Source organism: Periplaneta americana, chromosome 8, assembly GCF_040183065.1.
Source record: "Periplaneta americana isolate PAMFEO1 chromosome 8, P.americana_PAMFEO1_priV1, whole genome shotgun sequence".
In the NCBI taxonomy this organism is placed as follows: domain Eukaryota; kingdom Metazoa; phylum Arthropoda; class Insecta; order Blattodea; family Blattidae; genus Periplaneta; species Periplaneta americana.
Window position 1 is genome coordinate 116,812,213 of NC_091124.1, and position 24,124 is coordinate 116,836,336.

Here is a 24,124-nt window from a genome sequence, read left to right on the forward strand (position 1 = left end):
TTAAGAGCGTACAGTGAAATAGAAAAGTCATTTGCTTGGTCCTTCTATATATACAGGTGTTTAAAAAATACTGGACATAATTTCAGGTATGTATTTCCCACATGTAGACAATCAAAATAGTTCATTACAACATGTGTCCGGAAATGCTTCAACATTGAAATTCACCGGAACATTTTTCTTTCCGCAGATCGTTGTCATTACAGAAGATGTTCAAAATTTCCACCTCCTGCTTGAATACAGACCTCACATTGATGTCTCATTGACCTGCGAACACGATCCCAAACTCCAGGAATATTGCATATGTCCTCAGAACATGCCACAATTCGATTCCGAAGGGATTCCAAATCAGGCACCGGAGACGAATAAACCAGTGATTTTAAATGGCCCCACAAGTAGAAATCGAGAGGGTTCAGATCAGGTGAGCGTGGAGGCCAAGCAATTGGGCCACGTCTACCTATCCATCGATCAGGAAACCTTCGATCCAAGTACTGGCGAGCCGTACGACTGAAGTGTGCAGGAGTGCCATCATGCAAGAAGTGAATGTGTTGACGATTGATCAGTGGAGTGTCTTCTAAAACATGAGGTATGGTGTTTTCCAGGAAGTTTGTGTACGCCTGTCCCGTAAGTCTGTTTACGAGTACATGGGGTCCAACTAATCGATCACCAATGATACCGGCCTACATGTTGAGGGAGAACCGCACCTGGTGATGAGATGGAACAGTTGCACATGGGTTTTCATACACCCATACATGCTGATTGTGGAAATTTGTTATGCCATCTCGTGTGAACTGTGCTTCATCTGTGAATAATACTAAGGCAGGAAAGTTCGGATTTACACCACACTGCTGCAAGAACCACTGACAGAACCTAACTCGTGCAGGGTAATCTGGTGTCAGGGCCTGTACACGTTGCGTTGCAAATGATAAGGATACAATTGATACTCTTTCAACAATCTCCAGACAGTCATATGAGGAACATTGACTTGCAACGCTACCCTTCGTGTGCTGATAGAAGGAGTCATGTTCACAGCCTCCAGAATCTCCTCCTGTACTTCTGGAGTTGTAGATCTTGGTTGTCTCCTTCCCAAACCAGGAGAGTTAAATTTTCCATACTCGCACAGACAGTATTGGAGACGTACAAATGTCTTCCGATCTGGACAATGTTGCTGTGGGTACCTCTCCTGGTCAAAAGACGAGCCAGCGCAGCATTGCCGTCCGCCTTACCGTACATGAAGTGTATCTCTGCTAGCTCTTGATTTGAATACATGTCGCACAGTCTAACGCCTGCACAACACTGAATGTAACCTTCGCCTCGGAATGAACTGTCAGAGTGCCCTCTTAATGTCTCCTTTGACGGCAATGACCTGTGGAAATAAAGCATTTCCGGACACACGTTGTAAAGAACTATTTTGATTGTCTACATGTGGGAAATACATACCTGAAATTATGCCCCGTATTTTTGAAACACCCTGTGTGTGTGTGCGTGTGTGTGTGCGTGCGTGCGTGCGTGTGTGTTTTTTTTTTTTACTGAAAGCTATAAAACTTGCGTAAGGTAACAATATTGTTATTAAAAGTGAAATATTTTTATAGTTATTATCAAGTGGTATGTGTCTTTTTCATATATTTCATGCCTACTACTTTATATTTGCATCTTCAAACTACATCACAATTAATTTCATATTTCTTTAGTTGATTGTGATCGCTGCCAAGCATATAATTTTGTTGTAGGGAGAATAGCAGGCCATTTCACTTTTTGCTGCCGTGATGAGTTAGTTTATTTTCCGGAACCAGCAACGAATGAAATACTGAAATTGCTAATGATTTACGTTGAATAATTTTATTTAGGGCGCATATAAGATTATACAATTCTGATATAACATTCATAGATAAACGGAGACATACTAGTATAGTAGATATTCGAACTTTCAGGGGTGCAGACTGTAATTCTGACCATTATTTGGTGATTGGAGAATTAAGAGAAAGATTATCAGTAGCCAAACGAGTAGAGCAACAAGTTAATATTACTAAATTCAATATTTTGAAATTAAAGGACGAGGAAGCTAAGCAAAATTATCAGGTCGAAATTTCGAATAGGTTTGCCACTTTAGAAAGTTCCGACGAAGTTAAGAAAGAATTAGATGTTAATAGCGTGTGGGAAAATATCAGAGATAGTATCAAAATTGCAGCTGAGCAGAGCATAGGTTATTATGAAACTAAGAAAAAGAAACCGTGGTTTGATGAAGATTGTTGCATGGTAGTAGAAAGAAGGAAACAGGCAAAATTCAAATTCTTACAGGATCCAGATGAGGAGAAGAGAGATAATTATTTCAATGAAAGACGGGAAGCACTTAGGAATAAAAAGAGAGGTTACTTGAAGGAAAAACTGAATGAGGTAGAAACAAATAGTAAGAATAAAAACATTCGAGATTTATAGAAGGGTATAAAGGAATTTAAGAACGGATATCAGCCAAGGGTAAACGTGATCAAGGATGAGAATGGTGACTTGCTTGCAGACTCTCCATCAATCCTAAACAGATGGAAAAACTATTTTGCGCAACTACTAAATGTACATAGGGCAAATAGAAATGATCGGGATGAAATTGAAATACAAACTGCTGAGCCATTTATACCCGAACCCACGCTTTCAGAAGTCGAAATTGCGATAGAAAATCTGAAAAAGTACAAGTCTCCAGGTATCGATCAAATTCCAGCAGAATTAATACAAGAGGGTGGGAGTGCATTATATAGCGAAATTTATAAACTTGTACTTGCTATTTGGGAAAAGGAAATTGTACCAGAACAATGGAAGGAGTCCATAATTGTACCTATTTTTAAAAAGGGGGACAAAACCAACTGTGGTAACTTTCGAGGAATATCACTTTTGTTGACGTCTTACAAAATTTTGTCCAATATTCTTTTGAGAAGATTAACTCCGTACGTAGATGAAATTATTGGGGATCATCAGTGCAGTTTTCGGCGTAATAGATCGACTATTGATCAGATTTTTTGTATTCGACAGATAATGGAGAAAAAATGGGAGTATAAGGGTACAGTACATCAGTTAGTCATAGATTTCAAAAAGGCTTATGACTCGGTTAAGAGGGAAGTATTATATGATATTCTTATTGAATTTGGTATTCCCAAGAAACTAGTTCGATTAATTAAAATGTGTTTCAGTGAAACATACAGCAGAGTCCGTATAGGTCAGTTTCTATCTGATGCTTTTCCAATTCACTGCGGGCTAAAGCAGGGAGATGCACTATCACCTTTACTTTTTAACTTCGCTCTAGAATATGCCATTAGGAAAGTTCAGGATAACAGGCAGGGTTTGGAATTGAACGGGTTACATCAGCTTCTTGTCTATGCGGATGACGTGAATATGTTAGGAGAAAATACACAAACGATTAGGGAAAACACGGAAATTTTACTTGAAGCAAGTAGAGCGATCGGTTTGGAAGTAAATCCCGAAAAGACAAAGTATATGATTATGTCTCGTGACCAGAATATTGTACGAAATGGAAATATAAAAATTGGAGATTTATCCTTCGAAGAGGTGGAAAAATTCAAATATCTTGGAGCAACAGTAACAAATATAAATGACACTCGGGAGGAAATTAAACGCAGAATAAATATGGGAAATGTGTGTTATTATTCGGTTGAGAAGTTCTTATCATCCAGTCTGCTGTCCAAAAATCTGAAAGTTAGAATTTATAAAACAGTTTTATTACCGGTTCTTCTGTATGGTTGTGAAACTTGGACTCTCACTCTGAGAGAGGAACATAGGTTCAGGGTGTTTGAGAATAAGGTGCTAAGGAAAATATTTGGGGCTAAGCGGGATGAAGTTACAGGAGAATGGAGAAAGTTACACAACACAGGACTGCACGCATTGTATTCTTCACCTGACATAATTAGGAACATTAAATCCAGACGTTTGAGATGGGCAGGGCATGTAGCACGTATGGACGAATCCAGAAATGCATATAGAGTGTTAGTTGGGAGACCGGAGGGAAAAAGACCTTTAGGGAGGCCGAGACGTAGATGGGAGGATAATATTAAAATGGATTTGAGGGAGGTGGGGTATGATGATAGAGACTGGATTAATCTTGCACAGGATAGGGACCGCTGGCGAGCTTATGTGAGGGCGGCAATGAACCTTCGGGTTCCTTAAAAGCCATTTGTAAGTAAGTAAGTAAGATATAACATTCACCTCATTTTCCGTATCTGAGCAGTAGATTCCTCACAACAGCCTATACTGCTGAAAATATATGGGATAATACATAAAGAACTTACGTCTCTGGTCTTCCACCATTAACAATTCATTATGAGCGCTTGGAAATTTATACGTCATTGATTCAACATATGCTAATGTTTTACATGGTCAGAATTCACAGTTAGAGCCCGATCGCAAACTCGTGGCACCTGCGTGAAAGACAATATGGCATCCATTTACATGGACTCACCCTTGAATCTTGCTGGAGTGGTGTTTGAACAGTACACTCTGAGTAAGCAGTCTCCCACACACACAGAACTCCCCACTCTGAAGCCTCAGAAAGAAGCTCGCGCATGTTGGTGCTACGAGTTTGCATTTGGGCTCTACGTAATATACTCCAAACATTGTCATTTATTGTTGCTAACGATGTTTATGCTATTTTCTACAAAAAATGCAGAACAAATATTGGCAAAAGAAGAAATCGTGCTATCTGCAGATTTAAGTTTTGTTGATCATATTGAGTTAGATCAACAGTGATACAATAAACTTCTGAAGAGGACATTGCAGGTGTTTTTGTCTCCGTAGATGATGAGCCACCAATACCGTTATGTTGTGCATGGCAGACAAGGGGGACCAAATTAAGCCCTCACTGTGATCTGATAAATATATCACCTCTCTGCCCTGATAAATCGCAATTGTAACACAGTAACATATGCCAGTAAAACAAGCCTACTAGAAAGACTTTACTTTAGTTTGTACCAATTCGGGTTGCTGTTCTTAACCATATCTCACACATTCATTATTCACACACTTCAATCCAGCAATATTTGGTAGATCAGTAGTGTCTGGAGGAAGTGCAAAAATTATAATTCCTAAGGAAATACCAAAAGATATTACTTACTGATAAAATGAAGAGTTCTACAAGATTTTATAGTCTCTTAATCACCTCAGCGAGATATTTTAGCAGGAAAAAGTGATTTTGCCCTCTACATTTCAAGATAGTTTACGAAACATGCAGCAGCTGTACCAAGGTGCTACATCTATTGTTCGAAAGCATGACATACTTGACATTCTCTGGCTGAAAAAGGGTATCTGTCGGATACAGGGGGGAGAGCCATTAATCCTTCCCATTGAAGGCTTTAAGGAACCAACCTGGACAAATACCCAATGTCCCATCCCTACCTTCCCGTGGTGCAGCTGTTAGTAAGCATAATTTTACAAGCTGAACTAAAGGGAGGGGCTACTCATCAATTAGCACTGGTCAGCTTGATGAGTTAATGACTGAATTTGGTATAATTTTCCTCTAACCAATACCTAATTCCCTCTTTACCCTTTCCTATCCAGTCTTCTGACTGAACTCTTACTTTCTTCGACCCTGACGGCATTAGAGCATTCGAGGCCTAGGGGTTCATTTCTCTTTCCTTCCTCCTCTTTCTACTTTTCTGTTCCTAGTGCTGACCTGCTATGGCACTAAAATCGTCCTCCAGTGGCTTAAGGAGGGAAAGCTGGTGATCAACAAGATCTCCCAGCTAGGTTCAATGGACCCGTCGACCAACAGCAGGTGTGGTCCTCCAGACATTCTGGGGGTTGTGTGTGAATGAAGTAGCCACCAAAACGTTAAAATATGGTGTTCACTTAAATCGGCTACAACTTGCCATTTTTCACTCTCTGCAGCACTGCTACTTATAGACCTGTTACTAAATCTACGTATTACTCTGTAAAAAGATTTATTAAATCTACATACTTAGACTTCAACAAACAAAATTTGATAACACAATCCCAAGGGAAAAAATGGAACTCTCTGCATCAAAATCCACAGTTAATTCCCGATTTACCACGAAAATCGTCTGTAGCTGCATTTAGATTGGCAACAGGCCATGATTGTTTGGCCAAACACCTGCATAGAATTGGAATATATCAGTCCCCTAACTGTCCATTGTGCGACTCAAACCAAGAAATGGATTCGGAACACCTCAAAATCTGTGCTTCAGTGGCTGGTCATGATAATATCTTTGAAAAGTATTGGAGTGCAAGAGGTCAAATGACTTTATTGTCAAACGCCTGGGATTAGAAAACAACAACTTGACATTTTCTTAATTCTTACCTACAATCCACAATGACCTGAAATAGCTACTGCATTACTCCCACATGAAAAAATCACTGATTGTCCTGACATTGTTACTTGCATTTTAGAATTGAAACTCAAGAACTGAAGATGGATAGGTTCAAGGAAAAGTATTTGGCATAGAAAAACATTCAGAGGGAGTATGTTTCACTATTATGGAAGTGAATAACTTTCAAAATGTCTGGTATTCTTCATTGAAAATAAATCTGAAAAATTTTTATTTGAACTTCTTATGGACTTATTTTGCAGCATTTGTTGCACAAGCCACTACTTCTTATATAAAATGCAAGTTCTTGGATTTTCAATACTGGGACTATATTGAGCCCCCACTACAATTAACTCCTTTTATAGAGCTATTGTATAACTATACTAGGTGCCAAGTAGGAATGCGGACAGCCAGAGGTGTGTCGTAGTACGAAATAATCACATGCTTCTAAGAACCAAATAGAATACAGTTGAGCTTGTTCCTTTGCAGTGGAAAGTTTCTCTGCTCTAACTCGTTGAAAAAAATGACTGTGTTTTGAAATTTTCACTTGATACTAATTAAGCTTTGTAAAATAATATTATGAAGTCCACTTTACCTAAAGTTTTCCTTGGTGTGATAAGTCTCAAAACATTCTTCGACACAGAGACAGACATCACAAATATGGCAGTAAAACACAGTGTCTCTTTTCTTTCCATGTTTGGAAAACACAACACACCTTCTTTGCAGTCTAGCCTTATTCCCCCTAGGTGGAATTCTTCTGGGAAAGTGCCTCACTTTCAATCGAATTGTGGTATTATCTGATCTTTGACGTACTTTCCATTTCGAATGTCCGAATTGAAAGTACAATCCCTCAGCCAGCAGAATTCTAAATGCTAAGTGATCAATTTTTTTCCCACTAGTTTGCTTATACGAGGGTTGTAAATGAAGTAATGGTAACATAGACAGTACGAACATATTATTGAACTTACGTGGAAAATACATTTATAGCCCTTGAATATAATCACCAGCATGTTCCTGATTTTTTACCAAATCCGTAGTAACTGTTGAATGCCAGCGAGGTTGTTTCTGTTGATCTCTCTGATGGACTGCCCTACTGCATGAAGCACTGATGCAATATCTGGAAACCTCTTGCCTCTAAGTGGTTCTTTCAACCATGGAAACAAGTTAGTCACAAGGATTCATGTCAAGGAAATACAGAGGATGTTCCAATTCTTTCCAATCACATCGCTGTAGCAATTCAGCCACTGCTCCTGTGACATGACAACGAGCATTATCATGCAAGATGAAAGGTGAATTTTGGTCTTGAGGTATGGCATAACTAATGATAATACCTTCACTGTTGTATGCCATTATCAGCATGATTTTAACCCTAGAGGATTCATATCGCACTTTTTTCGGACGTGGTGATCCTTTGTGGTGCCATTCATTAGACTGACGCTTTAGTTCAGGCTCGTATGCCCGTGCCCATGTCTCGTCAATGGCAACAATACATTGCAGGAAAACGTCCCCTTCGTTGTGATATCTCTGTAGGTGGAATTGAGCTATTGCATATCGGTGCCACTTCCGTGCTTGTGTCAGGTTATGAGAAACCCAGCGTGCTGCAGTTTTTCTCATGTGGAGATTTTTTTTTTTTTTCAGGATGTGCGCCACATTTTGATGATGTACAGTCCTGCGATGGTCAACAGCAAGGAGACCTTGCACTAACTCCACTTGTTCATCACAAATAGACGGGTGACCTGTGTGAACCACATGTGCTGTCTCATTTTGACTTGTACGAAATGCAGAGACCCATCTTACAACTGTCTGATACAGTAGTGCATTGTTGCCACAAGCTTCAAGTAACCCTTGATGACATTGGCTTGCATTTCTACTATGGGCTACCTCGATTTTTGTCCACGATAGTTTAGTAAACATGCTTTAGAGCAGTTAGGCCTAGTTGCAGAAACGCAAATCAAATCAGTCCCTGATCGCCAATCAGTTGATGTCTGGTTTATTTGATTGTTCATTGTGTTGCACAAACGTGAATCTCAAATCAACTTGTCTCGATTTACTAATTGCTGATTTCAGAAAGAAATGCATTTGACAACAGCACTTTTTAGCAACCACAGCCAATTTGATGCTCTTTAAAAGTCACGAAATGAATGCATCAAGTGGGCGGTGACTAGGAAACAAGTGAATGCTTTGCTTTTTGTTGCTTGTTGTAGAAAGGAAACAGGCGGATTCTATTTGTATATAGACTACAATATAGTGAATAAAATGAAGCGAACAAAAAACGTGAGGGCACTTCTGTTGTGGGATTTGCTAGGGGAGTCGACAAGAAATTGGAACATGCATAGCCTCCATAGCCCAAAAGAATTCCATTTCCCAGTCTCTGTTTACAAACTGGACTCGTAACCTATTCATTAAAAATATTGTGCTGTCATGTGTAGAATCCTGCCAATGGGGTACAACATTCCAGAATTTCAATGATGATGTACATATTACTTGAACATTCACAGAAAAGAAACCCTTTCTATTTTGGTAAAGTTCGACATCATTTCAACCAGGCGATGGATGGGGATGTGAGCAGTCTATACAACCAATTACTCTTGGAAATCCTGATGTGGCTGAAAAGTCTCTCTGGATTTCAAATCGCTCCCTGTCTGAGGTTGGGGGCTTTATGAGATCATGCGTAACATTCCTACTACTTGGCAAATAGTTGATTTGTGGAACCCAACAAGATCATCCAAGACTGCCTGAAAAATTCCAACAGCATAAAATCTTAGCTTTATTAGAACTTGGTTCATAGGAGAAAGTGTAAGGTTCCGATTTGTCTGTCTGCATATATTTTTTTCAATTTTTGAAAGTAACAAAACACACGAATCCTTACTTAACCTAAATCTTTGCTCAAATTCTCTGTCATTATACATAAAAACAATTCATGTCTATCACGGAAATATCTTCTTCTTAATAATATTTCTTCATTCTAAAATTTCTTCATCAGAAGAATCCATTATGTCGAAAACAATATTGTTATGCTATAACCACTTACAATATACATTACAGTAACTACACTATAAATACTTGATCAATGATCAGTCACTTAACCAGCAAAAATCTGTTGATCAAATCTGATGGAAGACTGATCTCCGATCAAATACTGATTGTTCTTTCTGCAACAGAAATAAAACTGATGGCCAATCAAACCCTCCTTGATTGCCCATTATATTTGATCGGTGTTTCTGCAACCACGCCAAAAATAGTACTCTACATATAACCATGCACAATAACATCTGTTGTCATAGCAGCTGGTTTTATCATTAATTACACCGACAATATCTCCAACTACAATTGCCAGTTGTCTCGTATTGCTTGCGAATGCACATGACCCATTCCCGCAGTGTTGCCACTACCTTATTTACAACCCATGTAAATTATCATGGAATTGACCACTATGGCATTTAGAAGCCTTTTGAAGAGCTTCATGTACCACTTATGCAGACGTTTCCTCTCTACTAGATATGTCTGCAATGGCTGATCCTTGAGGTCACTGTCTCCCATATATTTATTATAATCGAAAACACATATGGGTTTTTGTTTTTCTATCCCTCTTTTTATTTCTGTCTGAGTTTCGTTGCTGTGAAATGTAGAGATAAGAACATTTTTTGTCACTCCATTTCATTACAGTGATGGGGCCTGAATGCTGAGGAAATAATTAACCTTTTTTCAATTTCTTATCTTCAATTGATTTAGAAACCCCACGTCTGTTCAGTCGTAATATGCCAATACAATCGGTCTTTTTGTCTTTCAGTATTGCTGCCAGCTCTGTGGAGTTGTAAAAATTATCCATTCAAACAGTTCTGCCTTTATTTAGAAGTGGTTCTGCTAAATGTAACACAATAACTGTTTTCTTGTTTGTGTCAGGTCTAATCAATGATGATTAGTATTGCCAGTGTAAGCCACACAATTCAACAATTCGTACGTTTTTATTCCAAATTTTGATGCTTTTAGCAGTAAGTACCGTTTGAAAGATAATTTTCCCATCCATAATGTCAGAGATTCGTCAATAAATGTTTTGTCCAGGGAGCTAGAGACTTTGGAGTTTATTGTTCAGATATGACAGTATGGGGAAAATTTTGTATAGTTTAGGAGGCCCTGTGTAACTGTTGTTCTTAGAATTGTTAGCAAAATTAAGGAATTTACATATTATAGCCATGTTGCTGTTATTTATGGCATGGCTCCTACTCTGGCCTCGATGTTGCACATTCTATACAACTGCTTGCCACCGAGCAGGACAGCATATTACCCTAATTAACAGCTGTTTACTAATATGGCAGCAGTGAAAGTGCATAATGTCATCAGCGGCTAATGACAAGACACGCAAGTTTAAATGTAGCCGAGCTGCAATGTGATTGGCTGCTGGAAATAACAGCAACACTGCTGTAGTTCGAATCATTTCCTGAAAATCATGTCACCATACCTTGGAGTAGATATTCTTTTGTAGAAAAATATTATCTTATTGTCGATTTGTTCACTATTCCCATTACCATAAATAACGCAACACAAGGTACATTTCATTCACAATCACAGGAGATCAATTTCTAACTGCAGACCTGGGGGTGAGGGGAGGGGAAGATCTTTGAGGTAATAAATTGTTGAGCATAACGATTTGTTTCAGCAACAATGTTCTCAATCAAGTTTCTAGTGGATAACAACAAAAACACGCTCACAATGTCTTATATATTTTCAGCTCTGTTTCGTGGACCATTGTCGGAGTATACCTCACACGTTGCAGTATAGTTTTCGATACTTTCCCTCTTCTGAGAAAATACATTGGACAAACTCAAAGGAACTTTAATACCCAGTATAACGAACATAAATCTGACTTCAAATTCAACAAAAACAAATCAAAATTTGCTCAACATCTCATAGAAACAGGTCATGAATTAACAAACATTAATGATTCTTTATCCATCGTTAAATCATTAAACAACTGTACTAAAATAGAAACCATAGAAGAATATTTCATTACCAAGGAATTAATCTCAGGAACTTCTTTACTTAATGAACAACTCCTTAATACACGTAACTCTTTATTTAATTTATTTAGACTATCAATTACAAACATAAACCTCCATAAATTTGTTCCCTCAATATACCCCCACCATCTTTTATTGTTCACCCCACTTCACCCACCCTTGTCTCGTAATGCCACACGCACTTTGTAAACTCGTTGCATCTTTCAGTCGAGCTGCTTCATGCCATACATCCACTACTAAGCTCCCAACACAACATTTAAGTTTCTGCCATACATCTTATAATGAATTAACATATTTTCATTATTTTGCATTTAACGAAATCAACTCACAGTAGGCTTCCACAATAATAACTTTCGATTGACTTGCAGTCCATAATGCTTCACTGAAACACGCAACATGTAATGTACTTCCCAAGGAAGAGTTTGCACTACTTCACATTACGAAACTAGCAGTCCACACAACAGACTTGCATTCATTCGTGATGTTTCACTGTTTTCTACTGTTCAAACTTATGTCGTATGTTAAATGAACAATCACATCACTTGTTTTAACTTCAACACCATATGAACAGTTTTAACTTATTTCAATCATCATATAGCAAATGTTTATAAATATGGTATTTTATTCATAACTGTTGTAAAGTGTTCATATCTTGTTAATGATTTTTATGATCTGATGATGGCATACCATGCCGAAAACGTTCCTCTGTTATTGCCTCCTGTGTATTATGATGTATGTGAATAAATAAATCTCATACAATTTTAGATACGCTAAACAAGACTGCATACATAATCTTAATATACTTAACAATTCAGCTTATCGGCCATCCCACAAATATGACTATAAAATTCGTATTTTGAGCAAAATTTGTGAAGGTATGGGTTCGTTATATGACTCTAGTAGTTGTGACTGGTGCAACAATAACGAAGAAGATTTGGAACATATTCTCTTAAACTGCCCTGTCACATGCATCCATAGAACTAATCTGAAATCTGCAATCCCTGTAACCTTGGACAATTCTCTCCAGTACATATTGAATACACCTCATCTTTGGAATGTGGCTGCTGAAATATACAACCAGCATCGTGCTTTTTACCCATCATTTGTAAGAAGAGGAAATTCATAGTGAAACATAGTGGAACACATGTTGTCAGCAAATGGCTGGATACACTACGAAGATTGATTGATGTTGAAAAGAGTTTTATTGTGAAGAACAGAACTTTCAATATACCTGTACATACAAGATAAGAAATCGGAATATATGTAAACCTATTTTCCAATTGAAGAATGTGATCCTAAAACTCACTCAGTCCATTTGGCTATTTTTATTATTTATACATATAAATAATTTTATTTTTAGATTTCTATTATTATATTTTAAGCGTCTTTTCTTCCAAAACAATGCCAATCCTTGTCCAAAAGTTTGTGTTATTGTGTATATCACTTGAAAACAAGCTCAGTCCATAGACTGGTGGATAAAAGACTATTAGCCCAGTCCTTTAATAAAAAGGGACAGAACGCATTTTGAATAATAATTTGCAAGGTCAAGATATTAACATTATAACAGCCAGAGATAAAATAACAGGTTTACAAAGAAACTTGATTTCTGGTCAATATCATTTGACAAAAATATATTTGATTCATTCCAATGTATTAAAGAGCTCATGAAAAATTTTGCTACCTATGATAGGCAAATACTATGTTTTTGCGGACATGCAACCAAGTTTCCACAATTTTATTCAACAACTTTTTAGTACATTCCAGAAGAAATTCAAAACAATTACTGGTATCACAAAGATGGTGAATCCATTTTTAGGCAGTTGTGTTCAACTGGTTGAAATTCCAGAAACTATGAAGGAAAATCTCGTTTAAATATGTACCTAAAAATGGAATGTTTAAATTATACTTTTTTCGCAGAGTGTAGACCAATTTTGGATCAGAAAAATGCAAGAATACCTCGAGCTTGCAAAAATACGCAATTGTTAAATTTTTTAATATTTGCAACCTTGTAGTTATTCAAAGTTTCTAGTCTATGTCAAAACAAAAGTGAGAAATTTCTTTGAACTTTAATATGATGATGTCACTGTATATGTCTGGAATGCTGAGCCCAGATTTGAGAGGCTACTTTCTGAAAAACAGGCGAATTAATCGCATTAATTAGTTGTTACTTTATAACTATTGAAATTTTTTTTATTCTTATGTTCAATATTGTTTGTATTTCTAACTACAAAATAAATGTTAATGGGACACTTTTTGACTTATTTTGTAAATGATCTTGCCACGTCTCTCAAACTCTTACACCATCCCCCTGGGGTCGCGACCCACACTTTGGGAACCGCTGGCTTAGGCAAATTCTGTCATATCTCCCACGAGGAAGAAGAAATTTGGGAAGGTGTCTGTACTGGTCCTGGTCCAAAAGGAAGCCCCTGCTCAGCTTCAGTTACACCACTGCTAGTCTGAAAAGAGAGGCCCCAGTAGCATGATGCCTCCAGTTCTCTCTCCTCTTCTTCTAACCTTTTGTAACCTTTTAGCTGCACCAGAAAATTTCTTAGTGCACAGGTATAGTAGGTTTATAGAGGAAGCATTTATGACCATTTTCTTATCAAGTGATAGATTTCTTAACTAGAGTTATCAATTACTATTTTTTTTTGCTTTGGTATTAGCATTTTTTCCTTCATTGGAATCCCATGAGTACTGGGGAAATAAAAGTCACCTAACACAGAGTTCTGTTTGTATTTGGAAGACTAAATACTACAGGGTTTTGCTTGGTGCTCTGTTGAGATCATTAGCAAAACTATCATATTACTACCCTGGTGCCACAGTGCTTGGCACGATGCATAAACTTGAGTAGACCAAAGCTCTTGTAGTAGTGTTTCGCCAACTGGGAGTCCCTTTTAGGTTGGATTTTAATTGGCAAGACTCTTCTTTGTCTGGTACCTCCACCATGACCTCCCTGGCATGATATTACAACCAGTATGGTGTCATAGAATACACACAAGCCCTCCCATTCCCCTCACCAACTCCAACTTCGAGGTCATGCTGCTTCTAGGCGGGAGAAGGAGGGGGGTCTCTATACACATATTCCAGTGATGTATGTAGTTCTGCAACACTTCTGTACATGGGGTCGTGAAAACTCAATGCTCTAATTACTACACAGCAGTCTCGCAGCTCAATAAGAATGCCAGCAACTTGGTTTAAGGTTGGCTTAGGACACAATACCTGGATTTTTCTTATCAGTTGTTGCACCACACTCATACTTGTCTGAACTCTATTGTGAATACGTGTTTTTAGAAATGGTTAGGTACGTAGTACAGCAACGCATTTTCCTCGTTGAAATGTATATACTGAAGTTGTATGAGTTGTGTTTATGCCAGTTTCGGCCGCACTTTCTAGAGACATTGTGTTGTTAAATTATCTAATAAGTGGCAAAAAAAAGATTTCGTTCTTGATAAGAAGAAACATTATACTTAGCTGATATGCGATATTAGTGATGATAAGCTCTACAACTTCATACATCGCTGCAACATGTGTACAGAGCAATTGCCCTGAAATTCGGGTACGATTCTCTCATTCCTTCAAATAAATGATTCACTCGTTATGTGAAGAATCACTTGCTGTGGGACTGCAAGAAAGTCATCTGCTTGTCAGACTGTAATATTGAGAGAGGCAGGAGTGCTCATTCCTTAGATTTGACTCGTCATGTAGTTCTCTTAATATGTAACTTAATAGACTTAACAAGAAGTCTCTTTAAAGCATGAGGCTTAGAGTAGGATTTTTCTTAGCTAAGGCATTGATTTATTCATTTCCGAAAATGTAACAGTGTTCTGAAATCTGTTATAAGATTACTATGACATGTGCAAGGTTATAGTATGTCATTCGTGTGTTTATTGTGGAATAGACAAGGAATTGTAATTTTTTTTGTTTCAGCCTCACCTTGTCTCTTCACACCGTAGCTTTATTGTGCGGTGTGATGTAATAGAACTGAGCGATGGCTTGAGTGGACGTGGGGACAGTCTAGTCTTATTCCTGTTTTCGGACACAATGGAGGTAAACAGTGGACTGATATTTGATCTTGACTTACTTATGCCTTTTAAAGAAACCCAGAGATTCATTGCTGCCCTCACATAAGCCCGCCATCCCTATCCTAAGCAAGATTAGTCCAGTCTCTACAATCATATTCCACCTCCCTCAAATCCATTTTGATATCCTCCCATCTATGTCTCAACCTTCCCAAAGGTCTTTTTTCCTCTGGTCTACCAATTAACACTCCATATGCATTTCTGGATTTGCCCACACGTGCTACATGCCCTGCCTATCTCAAACGTCTGGATTTAATGTTCCTAATTATGTCAGGTGAAGAATACAATGCATGCAGTTCTGCATTGTGTAACTTTCTCCATTCTCCTGTAACTTCATATATCTTAGCCCCAAATATTTTCCTAAGCACCTTATTCTTAAACACCCTTAACCTCTGTTCCTCTCTCAAAGTGAGAGTCCAAGTTTCACAACCATACAGAACAACCAGTAATATAACTGTTTTATAAATCCAAACTTTCAGGTTTTTTGAGAGCAGACTGGATGACAAAAGCTTCTCAACCAAATAATAACAGGCATTTCCTATATTTATTATGTGTTTAATTTCCTTCCGAGTTTCATTTATATTCGTTACTATTGCTCAAAATTATTTGAATTTTCCACCTCTTCAAAGGATAAATGTCCAATTTTTATATTTCCATTTCGTACAATATTCTGGTCACGAGATATAATCCTATAGTTTGTCTTTTCGGGATTTACTTCCAAACCTAACTATTATTTGATCCTGACATTAAATAGAAATAAAATTTGTTATTTTAGTTATTTTTAATTTCTTATTAGGTATACCAAGTATAATGCAAAAAGTATTTTGATTCTGCAAGTAAACTTTTTTTTTTTTTTTTCCACATTTACGAAAATACAAGTTTTTATCATCCCAGATACTGAAAAAGTTGTTTGTTTCCATTCCTTCGTATTTATATGGCAATTTCCACAGAACTATTGGACAGATTGCTCTAGGCATGTTGCATAATATTACCAGGAATTTTGATTTGCAATTGCATATTTTTGTTGGTAATGTATTACTAAAATATTAATATCTTTAAAAATCATACAAGTTACAATCGAAATAAGTAATATTTATGTTTGCTTATTTAACGTTTTGGTGCTCACTTCCAGGTTCATTTCATACATTATACGTATTTTTACATATCAATATTTTATCCACATATTGAAATACATTTTAAATAGTCCCTGTGAAGACGTTTGTCTGGAGCATTTTCTGAAGAATATGCCTCTCCTCTTCCTCCAACTCTTAAAATGTGACAGCAGGTGTTATGTTTCACTTCTGACACTAATTTTATTGTGTTGTACTGTGACTTACATCAGATGGCTTGTGCTGTAGTTTGCTACTGCAATTGACTCCTGTCACTGATCATACATTGATCAGGTCACTGATCATACATTGATCAGGATTTTATTCTGACACTGTAATATCTCATTGATATAAACAGGCTTACTTCACTTTTTTTTTTTTTTTTTTCATTTATCTGAACTCGTAACTTTTTCAGTTAATTTCACGATTTTTTAGCTAGTATCACTTTTTTAATTGTCTTACCAAACAAATTTGCCTATGCTTAGTTCAATTAATTTAGAAACATGTTATATACCGTATTTTCTCGAATACCCTGCACATTGTTTTTTTTTTCCCAAAATACTCGTATGCAAGTAAAAAATATGGGTGCATGGCTTATTTGAAATGAAGTTGGCAATATTGCCCGACTTTCCTCCCACACAACTCCTAAGATGGTAGTGCATGCCACTATCTTCCTGCAAGGGCGTTTCAATTGTTAACATTGTTAAATGGCAAAACAGGCAACATATTTGCAACCAAGACCTCTTCAAGTGATATCTCTATCCAGTGCCTTTGCTTCACAACACTTTGTGTGATTTTCGGGAGCCTCAAATGATGTGACCTGTGTTTATCATGTACTTGCTCCATTGTAATTCTAAAACTGATCTTTCTGATATTCTTGTTGCTTCGGCTACTCTGTTGCACTTGCTGGAACCTTCTTTAAATATGCTGGAAAGACATTTCGTCTTTGCTTTCTGCCTCACTTCTTTCATGAAATTATGTACATTAGAAATAATTTCTTGGCTTTGACTTGTGAAGCTCTCGAATCTAGTTTTGGAGTAATTGGTGGTATTATTAATGTAATCTATTGGAACAGATATTAACATAATACTGCACTCCCGCTCACATGCAAGACCATTATCTATGAGTCTACTCAGTGGTAAATAATACGAGATAAGGAGGAAGTAAACATGATATTGTATCATACTAACATCAATAATTACTCATTGACAAAGATTGCTTGGGTGTTACGTGGACCTTTTTATGGGAGTCACCAACTAGGTGTACTCACAATGTCACGTACCAAAATCAATTGCGCTGACAGTACTCACTATATGTTTTAGAGTTTTCTATTTGAAAGTGGTTGGAGTGAGGTGGAATTAAAAAAAATATGTAGGAGACGGACTATGTAAATGAAGAATAGCATTGAAGCCTTGGAAATATTCAACAGGAACAGAGGTTAATAATGCCAAATTAATGTTACCGGTATTTTTAATCTAAGCTTATTTTTTATACCATGTAATACGTATTTTATTGCATATTTTAAGAACAATAACTGCATAATTAGTTGTATTTTTATTGCATTTTTAGAATCCAGGTATTATTTTGTAAGTAATAATTAATTCCTCTAGATGAAAACTTTTGAAGACATATTGACTACATAATTTCATTTATCACTTCAGCTTACTTAAAAAGAGTTTGTTAATATCATTACAGTCAATTTCAACCAAATCACATTGATATGTTTTCATTTCATATAAAGACTCGTAAGTTGTATATAGCAACTACTTTATTTCATGTGCATCATTCCTGGAGAAATTCACTTGTACAGGGATGCTGAAGCTTTCCAGTAGTTAGACAGATGGCATGACCAAAACACATTTTCAGTATAAGGGATTTTGAAAAGTGTGATAATTCCTCTGATATGAAAACATTTGGGGACATGTTATTATTTAATAATGTCTTGCATCTGAAGTGAAGCCATTAGCATTCTTACTCTTTAATACTTCTGTGTCACAGTTTTGCTGCATGTAGAGCAACACAGATCTGTTTATATCCATCAGAATTGTTTTATAATGCCGAATGTTTTTGTGTTTAGGTTTGCAAGAAACGCTCAAAGGCCTTTAACTCCCTGAAGAGTCCGAACACCACAGGTAGTCTCCATTCTATGAAACTGAGCAATGGAAAGCCATACAAACATATACGTCTCATGCCCTTGTCTAACATCAAGAGAGTTATAGACATTAGAGAAGCAGAAGGTAAGCATCTAACTTAGTGCAAATAATGAGATCTTACTATTCACGCAGTAGACCTACTTATTGTTTGGAGATTGACATGACAAAATGTAAATGGACAGTTGTCAATAAGTTAGTAGTCTCTTTCTATTATTGAGAAGCCAAGTGAATGTGTGTACTATGGAACAAACGATTATTTGTAAAGCTTGCATCATGGAGAAGTCACCAAAACTTAAACAATTACAAGTTGTGCTGTGAAGTAAATCTATGATTTACAAAGAAAAAGAAGAAACTTTTGTCATGCTCGTATGTGTGTGTGAAATCTTTGTGTGTCATAAAAGTAGTGTGTGTGCCTTTATCAGTGAAATAATGATTACGTTATTCAAACTTACTACTAATTACAATTCATTTGGGTTGTATTCCTGTCAGAATTTGAATATTGAACTGAGTACAGAAAATTACTTGTGTTGTGGAGTTTACAGCCGGTAGTTTTAGAATGAAAAATCGACTTGAACACAACCTTTGAGGCATATTTTAATAACTAGTGTCGTCTGTTTCAGATTGCCATAATGTGTTTGCACTGATGTGCCGAAATAATCAAGAACTGAAAGAGAAACTGTACTCTTTCACTTTGGCAGATGAGGAGACTGACAAACTAGCCTTCCTCAGGACGTTATGTCGCCAAATGGCCAATAATATTTGTAAAGCTGATGCTGTGAGTATAACTGATAAATTGAGTACTGAGTTAGCCTGTTCTAAAAGTAAAACTGCGTAACAAAAGAGAACCAACTCAAATTCTACTTAGCAGTATTACAAGAGTGTGATCCACCACTGTACCACTCATCTTATAACATTGTCTATAGTGACAGTATGATGATGTATAATTGAAGAATAGTGGAATTATAATGCAGGAGATACCTAAGTACTGATAGAAAACTTGTTCAAAGGTCCTTCATTTGCTAAAGATTTCATAGATTATTCTGTGTGTCTATCATAATGTTAAGTAAATTTGACTGAGGTTTGTGTATATTTTCTAATCTTCCTTCCATACTTATCACTAATGAGTACAAAAACTCTGCCTACCATTTGCTTCCCCACTCGCACGTCAGCTGAATGTCTGCTAACAGGGTAAAGGGGGAATACTGTTAGTGGCAATGTTGCATTCACTCCCTACTGATTCCACATGCTTTACTAGAAACATCATGTCAAATCTTTCCCTGTGACCATAATAGACTGCATGAGATTTACTAATTCATGTAATTTCTTTGCAAAGCCTTTTCCACACTCTGGGAATCAAATCAAAGTCACATGGACTGAGGTGGAAAAATAGGCGATGTGTTGTGAGACTTCCCATCCTCAACACCATAAGAGAATCCTAATAGTGTCAGATGTGTGAACTGTAGCATTATTGTGACATTGTCCAATAGTTCTGAACATATTCCCAAACTGCATGATGCAGTTAGTACAATAGGAAATACTTCTTTGTATGCTTGTGACCATATTTTGTCAATTATCTGATTCAGTATGCAGTCTTCTCCACAATGAAATCACTCCAGACTGATACAAATCTCATAGTAAGTCCACTCCTGTACCTCGTTTAAATAATGTAGTAACCACATGACAACAATATTGTGCATTTTTAAATCCTGTCATAAAATACAGATTACTATTGGCACAGAAATACCTGTATGATTGCTAATTCCTTCTCAGTCCAGCATATTTCTTCATTTAAACACTGTTCAAGAACAGCCACAAATACTTTATGTGAACAGACATTTGTTGTCCACTGCAATGCAGGTCAGCAGTTGACACTCTTCTACTTTTGAAGGACTCAGTCCTCCTTACTGATGTTCGATATGAAAGAGCATAATCATCCAATGCCAGTACTTCTCATGCTCTGCATGACAGTTTCCTGCATTTTTTCACAAAGAACTGCTTTATCATTTTGGCAACCCATTATTATGCTGTTATTCTTCTGAATAAATTACTATTAATGTCTTCGAAGTGGTCTAGGTCACTGACCCTAAAACAGAGTACCTTCAAGTAAAGATGGTGTTATTCATGTACAGCGAAACTTTTGTGCACATTTTTTTGTTACTTAGAGACATATATTTATTCGTCTTTATTGTGTATGTACTGGTAACTTGTGTATTGCAATCAGATTTAATTCCTTTGATGCTTTGGAAACTTGATTTTCGTATTTGTGATTATGTTCACAACTAGAAGAGCAGGTTGTTGTACTCGTGCTAGCATCACTCCTATTAATAATTGTCAGTTGTCTTTTAAGTGTCGAATTAGCTACTTACGAGATAATCCAGATTGGAAAATAGGACAAGAAACAAGGAAACACGTAGTCACTTTATCTGTCACAAGTATTCCTGTTTGTATAATTTGGTTGTGATGGCTTCCATTTGTCTTCTGTTATGGTTGTCATAGTAAGTTGCAAGTGTTGAGTTTCGTGTAAAATGTAAACATAAATTAATTTTATACTTATGTGGTTTGGAGGATAAACATTTCCAAAGCATTTTTTATTTTGGAGAAAATAAGGCGAAATGTATAGGAAATTAGGAAAATGTAAAGCTTGTTCAGTTTTCACGTTTCTGTATCATAGAAAATCTCGATATATAAATGGTGTGAAGTCTTAAAAATTACTTGTGGTTATAGTGTCCATAATGAACGTAAATATATTAGGATATAAAGAAATTCACAAAAAATAAAGAAATGTAAAATAATTGTGTTGTGAGTTTCATAATTCGACTGCTTAGTGTCAAAGGACACTAACTCCAAAAATCGGCTTTTTGAGTTACTTATAGTATCATGTTGTACAAAGTAGCCTTTATATAGTGTGAAAGTAACATGTATCTACAAATAATAGTTACAACTCCAATAGATTCTATGAGATTCCTCATTAATATTAACAGCATCAAAATGACAATAGAAGAAAAAGCACTGATTCAATATGAAAAACATCAGATTACCAGGAAACAATTGGCATTCATACAGTCCTCTCTGTAGATTGAAAACTCAAAAAAGTTTCATATCCATGGTTCAAGAATTGAAACAGAAAATCATTATCCCGAATTTAAAAGAAAACTTACAAATTAAACCAAAACCTTTAACTATATTAAATATAGAATATAATCTAAATTTAACAGAAGGAATATTGAAATCAGAAGTAAACACTGAAATAATGAAACAATTGTCTTTAGAGACAATTAATATTAGGTACCCTCCACAAAACCGGCTTCATTTATACACCGATGGATCCCTAATCTCCAGAGAACAAGGTGCCGGTGCAGGTGTTACGTGCTGTCTCTTCTCACTTTATAGATCTCTTGGATATGGAACAACAAGTTTTGATGGAGAAATCATTGCAATAAGTGAGTTTCAGGAATCTTCTATGCCACATCAATAAATTTAAGAATGCAGTTATATTGTCAGACTCCAAAGCAGCTATTCTATCAATAGTCTCTAAACACACACCTTCATCTCAAACAGCAGAAATAACTAAAATGCTCTCTCAATTGATATCATTCAATAAAAGAATTGTATTCCAATGGATACCATCCCATTGTGAATCCTGGGAAATGAGAATGTGGATGCTTTAGCAAAGAAGGGCAGCATTGCTACTTACAGACCTGTTACTAAATCTACGTACAGTAGTGTGCAAATTAATCCGAACAATGTAATTACTTATGCAAAAACACTCAAACGGGATAAAAAAAAAGGATCTAAGACATACCTCAGTAATCTGTGTGGCCTCCCTTGTTCCTAATAACAGCTCTGAGACGATTTGGCATGGATTCCACTAATTTCCCACAAATATTCTTCATTTCTTCATCGCGAAACCATACACCAATGAGGGCAGAAATCATCTTCTCCTTTGTAGAACAATCCATTTTTTGCATTCTTCTTTTGCAAATTGACCACAAGTTCTCAATGGGGTTGATGTCGGGTGAGTTGCCTGGCCAGGGGAGTACCTGAATATTCTTCTTGTTGAAGAATTCTGTAGTTTTTCGAGACGTATGGCATGGTGCCAGGTCTTGTTGGAACACACCTCTGCCATCCGGAAATGGTTTTTGCAGCTGGGGTACGATTCTGGTTTCCAATAAGCGAATATATTTGTCATTCCCTTGATAGGTATTAATGCTCCAGGCCCTTCATGTGTAAAACAACCCCAAAACATTACTTTAGGGGGGTATTTGGGTGCTTGTTGGAGATGAGCTGCTGTTACTTTTTCGGATCCTTTCCGTACGTAAGAAACACGGTGGCCGTGGACCTCGAAATGAGACTCATCGGAAAAAAAGTACATTCTTCCAGTCATTCACTGTCCAGTGTTGATGTAGTTTTGCCCACATTAAGCATTTTTTGCACATAACAGGGGTTAGCAGTTGCTTCTTAATAGGCTTACGAGCCCTTCGTTCAGCTTCCAAAAGCCTACGCCACACTGTTGTGACGTGAATATTCGCCCCAGTGGTAGCCCTTAACTCGCGGGTTAAGTCGACAGCAGTTAGTCTAGGATTTAATTTACTTTTCCTGGCAATTAAACGATCATCTGCAAGTGAAGTCTTCCTTTTCCGGCCACAGTTTCCTTTTTTCTGGGTTGTGATGGATCCAGTCTCCCTGTATCGTTTTATGATCGAATTAACAGTAGCCAAACCGATGTGACATTCTGCAGCAATTTGCCTCTGTGTCATAGAAGAATGCTCTGCTAATGTTATAATTTTAGACTGTTTTCGTGGAGTTGTATCCATTTGTGAAGATGACAGAATGTACACAGGATTGTAGTATTAAGTCTTCAACACAACTGAAATGCTTATAAGTACAAAACGACAGGCAAAATGTCACGTATTATAAAAAAAATAATGACAGACCTTGAACAATGGAATTACACATACTACAGATGTCAATTAAAGCGTATGAGCAGCTGTGAGGCCAACAATGACAGAAAATGTAAAAATATGTCGTGTTTGGATTAATTTGCACGCTACTGTATTACTCTGTAAAAAAATTTATTAAATCTCGATACTTAGACTTCAACAAACAAAATTTGATAACACAATCTTAAGGGAAAAAATGGAACTCTCTGCATCATAATCCACAGTTAATTCCCGATTTACCACGAAAATCGTCTGTAGCTGCATTTAGATTGGCAACAGGCCATGATTGTTTGGCCAAACACCTGCATAGAATGGAAATATATCAGTCCCCTAACTGCCCATTGTGCAACTCAAACCAAGAAATGGATTTGGAACACCTCAAAATGTGTGCTTCAGTGGCTGACCATGATAATATCTTTGAAAAATATTGGAGTGCAAGAGGTCAAATGACTTTATTGTCAAACGCCTGGCATTAGAAAACAACAACAAATAATAGTTTTATTTT

The 24,124-nt window shown here is 36.8% G+C and overlaps 1 protein-coding gene across 4 annotated transcripts in view; it reads left to right on the top strand.

Annotated features, from left to right (window-relative positions):
• Positions 1-24,124, top strand: part of pbl (epithelial cell transforming 2 pebble) — a 192,599-nt gene that overhangs the window by 136,292 nt on the left and 32,183 nt on the right. For 3 of the 4 annotated variants that reach the window (XM_069833481.1, XM_069833484.1, XM_069833483.1), the window contains 3 exons: positions 15,266-15,385; positions 18,604-18,763; positions 19,300-19,454. In XM_069833481.1, the coding sequence (XP_069689582.1) occupies positions 15,266-15,385; positions 18,604-18,763; positions 19,300-19,454 (435 nt within the window). The remainder of the gene's footprint in view (positions 1-15,265; positions 15,386-18,603; positions 18,764-19,299; positions 19,455-24,124) is intronic. The other variant, XM_069833482.1, reaches the window with a different exon arrangement.